The 10,000-nt window shown below is 47.9% G+C and overlaps 1 protein-coding gene across 1 annotated transcript in view; it reads right to left on the bottom strand.

Moving 5' to 3' along the window:
- The window catches only part of LOC138212682 (transcription factor COE3-like), a 47,146-nt gene that overhangs the window by 20,868 nt on the left and 16,278 nt on the right, over positions 1 to 10,000 (bottom strand). Inside the window, 3 exon segments of the mRNA XM_069173168.1 lie at positions 1,960 to 1,986; positions 1,988 to 2,032; positions 3,500 to 3,513. Coding sequence (XP_069029269.1) covers positions 1,960 to 1,986; positions 1,988 to 2,032; positions 3,500 to 3,513 — 86 coding nt within the window.

The following is a 10,000-nucleotide window of genomic DNA, read 5'->3' on the forward strand; positions in this document are numbered from 1 at the left end:
TGTGTGTGTGTGTGTGTGTGTGTGTGTGTGTGCATACTAATGTCTGTCTGTGGGTAAATACTGAAACCAACATCCTAATGTTTTTCTACTCAAACTAAACTGGAATAATCAGTTTAGTTCATAAATTCATATTAATTTCATTATTGAATGAAAAATTTGACATCCTGACGATCTTTAACTCCAGATGTTGATTTAAACCTGGATGTGTCCACATTTATTCAAACTGTCCCTTTAATAACAGCAGAACTGTGTGTGAGCGTCTCCTGTTTGCAGTGCATCATGGGTAATAAGTTAAACATCACTGGGATACTGAAGGAAACCTAAAATCGGACAGATTCTCAGGCAGCTTCTGAACTGTGTTTCTTCTGCGATTTCTCTGCAGATTTACGGACGTTTCTTCTTGTTTCATTCGTTCGGCATGAAAATGATGAGTTCAATTATCACAGAATATTTCATCCACATTCAAAACTTTTATCTTTTGTATTTCCTTTTAAAACGATTTCTTTCTTTCTTGTTTTGTTCGACCAACAGGTAGATTTGAAGAGAAGCAGAACATTAAAAGGCTGAATAGTTTCATAAATCAGAATTCAGTTGGTAAACTGTTAAAAATGAAAAGCAGGTGTTTTCTGTTGGTTTTGATGCTGTTCACCATCCTGTGTTTTAATAGACTGATAATAAATTCTACGTTTGATGTTTATAAATTTAATGGGTCAAGTTTCAGAACATTTTAATCCTCCGTCACACCGACGTCTTTATATTCATATCAACGGAAACAAACGTCCTCCTTCAAACAGTCCAAACTGAACACTTCTTTAGAGAAGTCAGACCGTGATCACCTGTCATCACCTGAGATCACCTGAGATCACCTGAGATCACCTGTCATCACCTGAGATCACCTGAGATCACCTGTCATCACCTGAGATCACCTGTCATCACCTGAGATCTCCTGTCATCACCCTGAGATCACCTGAGATCACCCTGAGATCACCTGTCTCATCACCTGTCATCACCTGTCATCACCTGAGATCACCTGAGATCACCTGAGATCACCTGTCATCACCTGAGATCACCTGAGATCACCTGAGATCACCTGTCATCACCTGAGATCACCTGTCATCACCTGAGATCACCTGAGATCACCTGTCATCACCTGTCATCACCTGTCATCACCTGAGATCACCTGAGATCACCTGTCATCACCTGTCATCACCTGTCATCACCTGAGATCACCTGAGATCACCTGAGATCACCTGAGATCACCTGTCATCACCTGAGATCACCTGAGATCACCTGTCATCACCTGAGATCACCTGAGATCACCTGAGATCACCTGTCATCACCTGAGATCACCTGAGATCACCTGTCATCACCTGTCATCACCCTGAGATCACCTGAGATCCACCTGAGATCACCTGTCATCACCTGAGATCACCTGCCATCACCTGTCATCACCTGAGATCACCTGTCATCACCTGTCATCACCTGAGATCACCTGTCATCACCTGAGATCCACCTGAGATCACCTGAGATCACCTGTCATCACCTGAGATCACCTGAGATCACCTGTCATCACCTGTCATCACCTGAGATCACCTGTCATCACCTGAGATCACCTGTCATCACCTGTCATCAACCATCCTCCTCAACCAGTCGAGTATAAAACAAACAGCGGCGTCGTCATGGTTTCTGTCCCACAAACAGCTGCTTCCTGTCTGACTCGGGAACAATCTGTCCAGCTGGCAGCGAACAGAACCAACAAATCCAATCAAGCAGCTCAGGTCGGGTTCTGTGCAGCGTTAAACAGCAGCTGGTCTACGGCGTCCTCCGAGGGACAAACAGCCTCCTCACATTCAAACCTGCTCTAGCGCGGCGCCGACATGGTGCATTCTGGGTCGTACCTGTCAGACTGAGCTGACCTCGTGACCTCTGACCTGCACCGGGGACTTAAAAGACACTGACCTTAGGTAACCTCTCGGGGTCCCCGGGGGTGGCGAGGGATGACCTTCTGTAGCCGCTGGAAGCCGTAAGTCGACTGGTGGGCTCATTCAAGGGCTGCAGAGGAACAGAAAGAAAACCATAAAACACTTCCTGTTTGTTCTTCTAGTAAAGCTCCGCCTCCTTCAGCAACACAAATCTCACAAGTTCTGGATCTCTGGGAAGTTAAAACGAACGACGTTTGTTGGGTTTAAAAGTGTCTCGTGTGTTTACTGAAGAAATAAACCTAAACTTCCTCAGACTTTATGGAGACAAAAACAAACGTGTTTGTCCTTAATATCAAAAACATTATTCATCCTAAAAGTCAACTTTTGTCCTCAAATCTTTATGTTCTCATAAAAGTGACAGAATCTGTCAGTGAAACTGCTGCAACCAGAGTCTAGTTAAAATCAGCTTTGGTGTTCAGATGAGAATCTCAGACAGTCGACAGTGTTTTATTCTGTATCTTTTCACATTTATTCAAACTGTCCCTTTAACAGCAGCAGAACTGAGTGAGCGGCTCCTGTCTGCAGTGCATCATGGGTAATTTAAACATCACTGGATCACTGCGACACTGACGGAAACCTAAAATCAGACAGATTCTCAAGCAGCTTCTGAATGGGTTTTTCTTGTTTGTCACAGATCATGTGACTAAGCTGCAGAGGGAGCGTTGAGGCCCCCGGTACCGGGCGGGGTCCCGCTCCGTGTCGGGGGGGCCCGTCTCAGACCGCTCTGTGATCGGCTGCTTCAGTCTGTTCCTCCTTATTAGCGGTGCGCGCTGACAGAGCGGCGAGCGGCGTGTTCATTAGACCTCTCCACCTCCACCCCGCTCCTCCTCTCGCTGCCTTTTCACCGCTGCTAATTCAATCCAGCCTCTTTCCTCCTCCTCCTCCTCCTCTTCCTCCTCCTTTTCCTCCTCCTCCTCCTCTTCCTCCTCCTCCTCCTCCTCCTTTTCCTCCTCCTCCTCTTCCTCCTCCTCCTCCTCTTCCTCCTCCTCTTCCTCCTCCTTTTCCTCCTCCTCCTCTTCCTCCTCCTCCTCCTCTTCCTCCTCTTCCTCCTCCTTTTCCTCCTCCTCCTCTTCCTCCTTCTCTTCCTCCTCCTCCTCCTCCTCTTCCTCCTCCTTTTCCTCCTCCTCCTCTTCCTCCTCCTCCTCCTCTTCCTCCTCCTCCTCCTCCTCTTCTTCCTCCTCCTTTTCCTCCTCCTCCTCTTCCTCCTTCTCCTCCTCCTCCTCTTCCTCCTCCTCTTCCTCCTCCTCCTCCTCCTCTTCTTCCTCCTCCTTTTCCTCCTCCTCCTCTTCCTCCTTCTCCTCCTCCTCCTCTTCCTCCTCCTCTTCCTCCTCCTCTTCCTCCTCCTCTTCCTCCTCCTCCTCCTCCGCTCCGTCTGCAGCGAGCAGAGCTGCAGAAACACCCGGAAATGAGTTCAGGGAGATACTTCTCCATAATCAAGCCCATTAATCATAAAAGGCTGTCAAATTTGACTTTGGGGACAATTTGTCAGCCGATCTTGCCCACTCCGCTTTTGTCACCGTTGGCTCTTGTACTCTGTAAGGATGATTGACACACCAAATGCCGGTGAGTAGAATAGCTAGTTTGCGCTAATATGCATAACCGGGGCTTTCATGAATAAGAATAAGGCAGCGATACGGCGGCACAGAGGGGTCTCCTTCAAAGGGCCCGCCGCCGTTTGTCGCCGGCGCTCCAAATAGATGTTATTACCATTATAACCGCCGTTTGTCGCCGGCGCTCCAAATAGATGTTATTACCATTATAACAATATTTGTTTTCTTACCCGGGAACGGGGCGAGCGCCAGCTGCTAAATCAAATTTGTCGGAGCGCGTTTGGAGCGGCGGCGGAGGAGAAAAGGGCTTTCAGGCTGCTGGGTGGGGATGATATCTGAAGGGTGACGGAGAGCTGAGGGACGTGGCCCTCGCCGCCGCCGCTCGCTGCCATGTTGGATTTCCAGCCTCCCTGAGAGGAAGCGGAGGAGCAGCCGGGCCTGAATCTATTACGGTGCCGGAGCACGGAGTCATCGTGGATCCCAGAGAGACTCTTTGAGGCGGCGCCGAGCAGCGGAGGATGAACGGAGATAATGTGGTGCGACGACACCCGGCAGCAATCAGCTGGAGTCCACCGGGTCTGAACGCCGCGGACGAACATCCCAACGTACGAAACGAGCGTAAACCCGTTTAGATCCGGGGAGGGGGGGGGGCGGTAACTCCTCGTGAGGAGGAAGATTTCTCAGCTGTGACCTCTGAACAGAACCGGAGCTGCAGACGTCTTCAAACAGTCCCGTCGTCAAGACGATGCTGATCCCTATGATTTTACGAATGAATCAAAGTTTTAGTAATAAAAGTTTTACAAACTTTAAAGAACAAAGTTCAGAAAGTTTCCAGGAATTAAAGTTCATCCGGTCGATCAGCAGAACCGAAGTCCGGAAAGCTTTAAATCATCAATATCACGTGTAATACACAGTCAGTCCAGTAGGGGGCGCCGTGTCAGCGTCACATATGACCGGGGTCAAAGACGGGCAGGATGGACGGATCACAATCAGGACCGACGTTCGAGTCCGAGAGAAGTGACGTGGATTCTTTAAAGAAATATTTTTCGTTGAACTACGTGTTTTTTAAAAACTTGATGTTTGACGGTAAAATCTCGTTCTTCTCCGTCTTGATCAACGAAGTCACAAACTAGAAGCAGAAAAAAACTGTTTGAGTTGAAAGGTTTAATTAACACTGCGGACAAAATTAAGCCACGCCCCCCTAATTGGGGCGGAGCCTGATCCTTGAGAAAATTGGACACCTAAGCAGGGAACCATGGAAATGTGTTTACCACGTTACAACATATAAGATGGAGAATCCACGTGTTTCACACATGACTCCATGAAAATGTTCCAAAACAACACGCTTCACGTGTGTGTGGTCACGTGATTTTGCACGTGAAGATCCAGACAGAGTCTTTCAGAATAAGAGCGTGAGTGTGAGGAGAGCAGTGAGTTTGTCACAGATGGAGACTGAGACAAAGACAGAGGCTTTTAATGAACCTCTGGACACCCCCCCACCCCCTCTTTAGAAATTAAACCCATTACTTCTCCTTATTAAAATCTCGTCGCCCTTTGACCCCAGCGCCTCATTGGCTGCCTGCAGGGCCCTGCGATCCTCCCAGCCAATCGATACCAACTGCCTCCCTGCAAAGAGCCGCGGTAATTGGAGAGCGGCGGCTGGCAGCGCGAACCCTGACCCCCCCGCCACCCTCCCTCCCCCACCCGGTGCATTACACCGCCCATATGAAGACAGATTGCCTGATTTAGTGTAAACATATGCTGCAATTCCAGGCATCAGTGCCACTTTCTCCATCGTAATTTGTATTGATTTTTTCTGCGCTGCTCTCGGTGTGAGCGAGGAGGCCGCGGGCCGTCGCTCTGCTGCCGTCTGAGGCGGCGGATAAATCAGAGCGGGATAATTCAGAGGTGAGAGCCCGGAGACACATTCTTTATATATTTAATCAACTCTTTATGTTTTTTCTCTCCTCGCTGGGAGGACGATCAAATGGCTGGTCGGCGTCATGCTGAGAGGCACGCTGCGTTATCAGGAGACGGAGAGGAGGAGGAGGGGGAGGAGGAGGGGTGTCGCGTTAAACTGACTTCTCTGCAGTCGTATCAAATGTTCACTTCCTGTTTATTTCTTGTTTGGACAATACACGAAAGAGATGGAAAACAAATACAAAAAACAGAAAAAAACTAATAAAAATAAAAAAATGACCACACAGATAAAAAAAAGACCCGAAAGACGAATAAATTCCAAGATTTCTTCTATTTCAACCTCAGACTGTTTATAAAAGCGTTCGTAGCTTCAGGTCTGTAAAATGGTTCTGATCCAGAAGTGTCTTCAGCTGCAATACCAGCGAGTGCCACTAGAGGTCGGCTCCAAAAAGCCTCCGGCTCCATAGACTCCCATTCAACTTCTCTCATCAAATCCAAAGTGAATAAAATGTGTCCATCAGTTATCTCGGTGTTGTTAGCTAAAGTCACTCCTTCTTATTAGTTTTCTGGAGGTCCATCTGAAAATAATCCCTCATTCATTAGAAAAGAAGATTCAAGAAGACCTGTTTTTTGGGGGCGTGTCTGTTTGATTGACAGGCCTGTGGTGCAGTCAGGTTACAGCTATCGGTGGGCGGGACGTAGTATCGTCAGGTTTCCAATCAGATCGGTCAGATCCACCTCTGGCTCCTCCCCCAGCTCGTCCAATATGGTCACTTCCTGCTCTAAAACCGCTCTGAACTTGACGTTATTAACATTAAATAATATAAAAATAATTTAAATATTAAATGAGGAGGCAGCTGCTGCAGGTTGAGTTCATCGGTCGTGTCGTCGTTATTTAACGGTGACTTCCTGTTTGTTTAAATTGCATTCCAATGTGACTTCAGAATAAACGCAAGCCACCTTCTAAGGAGCATCAGTTGGTCCAATCACAGCTCCTGTCTTTTCCCATGGAAACGCCTGGCTTCTCTCCTACAAAATAAAAGCCCGCCTGGAAGTAGTCGACAGGTCGGCTCGGGGTCACGGTGGCATTTAGAGACGTCCTGCAGGTGTTCATCTGTTTCTGAGTCCATTTGAGTCTCACCTGTCCTGCATCACTCTGAGGAGGACTCTTCCTCTTCCTCAGTCTGACACTCAGCTGATCTGAGGCCAGAGGATCTCAGCTGTACAGGATCATTACATCAGCTTCGTGCTTCTGTTTACAATCCTCCTCTTTATATTTATTTATCCCCCTGTGTCGTTCCACTCTGCTGGTTTTTATCCACATTTACGGCGGAGATGAGTCGATGCGGTCGCTCCCGTCTCACCTTTACGTTTCCGTTTAGGTGTGATGACCTTGTCGAAGGCGCAGTCATGTCCCCGGTGAGCAGGTGGACGTGACGAGCGCCGTCCTGCCGCCACGTCTCTCATCATCTCAGATGGAGTCCATATTCAGAGAGCGACTCCCCCGACACACGCTCATACATGTGCTGTGATTTCCCATCTCCCCTGGCGGCATGATTGATGCAGGTCAGCGCAGCATTTTGGCCTCGCTGCCCGCCACACTGATGATTCCCTCACTTCCTCCAGAGGAGGGGTGGGGTGGGGGTGGGGGGGTAGGGGGTGACAGATGCAGGGCATGCTGGGCCCGTAAGTGGGAACCCTGATTTGTTCTGCTGCTTGTCAAGAGGCCGGGGTGGGGGGGGGGGGTCCTCTGTGTGTGTGTGTGTGTGTGTGTGTGTGTGTGTGTGTGTGTGTGTGTGTGTGTGTGTGTGTGTGTGTGTGTGAGGGGGTGTGGGGGGGGGTTATTGATCTCATGTTTGATTCCCCCCGACTTTCAATCCATCAGTCAGTCATCCAGAGAGGAGACCACGATGACAGCATTTTCATTCCCAAACTGAAGCTCAACACGTTCTCATTTTTTTCATCTCTGATGAGAATCTCGAACATAAATTTATATTTTGAAAAGGGAGCCTCGTGTTGTGTTCAGATTCATCTGAAACTGATTTTTTTTGCAATGTAAATTTAACATTATTTGATTTGTTGGATTACTCATCAGAATAAACTTTATTCTATTCAATTTGTCGACTAAGACAAAAAAACTTAGTTTGAAAAAAGTTAAGTTCTGGTTCGTGTTTGAATGAAGTTTCACTGGTGAACAAAACATTCAGTAAACACTAACTAACTGACTGACTAACTAGCTGACTAACTAACTGACTAACTAACTGACTAACTACCTGACTGAGTGACTAACTAACTGGCTAACTGGCTAACTAACTGACTGACTGACTATCTAACTGACTGACTAACTGACTGACTCTACTAGTAGCTGCTGCAGGTTTAAATGATTGGAGCTCAGCTGATCTGAAGCATTAAATATAAAATATTGATCTTTAAACTGATTTTGATGCGTTCAAACTGATGTAAATACAAACTGTTATTCTTATTATTAATTTATCTGCTGATTAGTTTTCAGTCAATCAAGTCTTTTTTTTTTTCATCAATAAAATATTTAAAATAAAATAAAATCCTTTAGACTGGAACATGATGTCTGCTGTTTTTTATATTTAAGATAAACGTATCAGAGAAGATCAAACCATCAATCATCCCCACTGACACCTGACAGGTGTCTTCAGGTAACAGTGGAGGTGGGCGGAGCTCTGTCTCTGTAACCCAGATGAAGGTGTCTCCGCCCATCGGGACAGAAGAAGCCCCACCTCCTCCTCCTCAGAGATGATGTAGCAGCCTCTGAGCGGAGCGGCGTGTTAATCAGAGAATAATTACCTCCCGTGATGAGAGCCGGCGGTACCTCAAAGAAATAGGCCCCCCACCTGACAAGTTATTATGGTCTGGAGCGGCGGCTGAAAAGGCCCCCGCAGAAACGGCTAATTACCCGACATTAGTTCCACAGGTCCCCGAAGTGAAGCGGCACTGTGGCGCTCTTTGATATCAAAGCGGTTTGTCTCAGAGCGAGGACGTCCCACGACGGAGAGCACACTTCTACCGGCTATTAAAAGACCACAGGAAGTACTGCTCACCGCCGTCGTGGGACCAGGACACGTCACATGACATGCCTCCTGACAGGTTACATGACACGCCTCCTAAAATGTTACATGACCTACCTCCTGAAAAGTCACATGACACCTCCTACAAAGTTACATGCCACGCCTCCTAACAGGCTACAAGACATGCCTTCTAACAGGTTACATGCCACGCCTCCTGAAATGTCACATGACACGCATCCTAACAGGTCACATGACACACCTAACACCTCATGACGCCTCCTGTAAATTACAAATATTCTAGAGTTGATTGGATCCAGAAAGCAGAACAAACTGCTGCCCACTGACTCCGCCCACTGACCACGCCCACTGACTCCGCCCTCTCTGAGCAGCCTCATTAACGGTCATCACTGCTGTTGGTGTCTCCTCTCTCTCTCAGCCGCCTGTCAATCACAGTTTAGAGTTCATGAAATTTCTATGAGCAACGATTGCAGCAGAGGAGGAGGAGGGGATGAAGGGTGAAGGGGGGTGGGGGGTAGAAGGTGTTAGTGACTCCATTGATTGATCAAGTGTCTTTCAGTTTCTCTCCTCAGCTCGTCCTCTGAGACGCCGACAGGACGGAGAGACTGAGGATCTGGACCCGGAGAACCAGATCTGGATGTTTGACCTCTGACCTCTCACTGCTATGATGAAGAGGAGGAGGAGGATGGAGGGAGATGAACTCTCCTGAGGGAACGTGACGACGGCGCTGAAGAAGTCGGACCTTTAGATACATTAATAAACAATTATGTGTTTATTTATGTTTGTTTGTTTTTCTGCAGAGCGTCTTGCTGTTCCCGAGGGACCGAACACCCACGCTGGAAACACGCCGACGAAAACCAACACGAGACACAACTATAATAAATATTAATACAAAATAAAACAAATGAACCTGCAGGAGCCAAACACAGTGAAAGCGTCTGAATGCTGAGGATGGTTGAGACGCTGCTCATTGATCTCTGGATTTACCCACAAACTGATCAGAGATCAATACAAGAACAAGAAACTAAACCAGCATCTGTTTCAAATAGAGAAAAACTACAAATCCCAGCTGGTGTTAAAACCACGAATTCACCGTAAATAAGTGGACAGTGAGAAAACAGCTGCAGTGTGGAACTGTCCACATACTTCTGGTTCTCACTGGTTCTCCTTTATCCTCCATCTTGCTCCTCCTCGGTTTCTCCTCTTCCCCTCGCCTGAATCTGACTTTATCATCTCCTCCCCTTCCTCCTCCTCCCTCTGTGGGGCTGCAGGTCCCCAGGTGCAGCTGCAAGAGGAGGGGGGGGGGGGGGTGGAGGAGTCTCTGTGTGGGGGGGGTTGATATTAATGAGGGGAGCCTGGAGGTATTGACTTTCCTGGGAAAACACAGCTCTCTAAAAATCAGTGGCCGAGTGCCGCAATAACTCAGCACCCATCGATCCCCCCCCTCCCCCATCACCCCAAGGCGGCATTGATCCGTGCATTACAAGCT

The sequence above is a fragment of the Embiotoca jacksoni genome, unplaced genomic scaffold (genome assembly GCF_022577435.1).
Source record: "Embiotoca jacksoni isolate LCO1_2020_lvr unplaced genomic scaffold, fEmbJac1.0.p SCAF_100, whole genome shotgun sequence".
Taxonomy (NCBI): Eukaryota; Metazoa; Chordata; class Actinopteri; family Embiotocidae; genus Embiotoca; species Embiotoca jacksoni.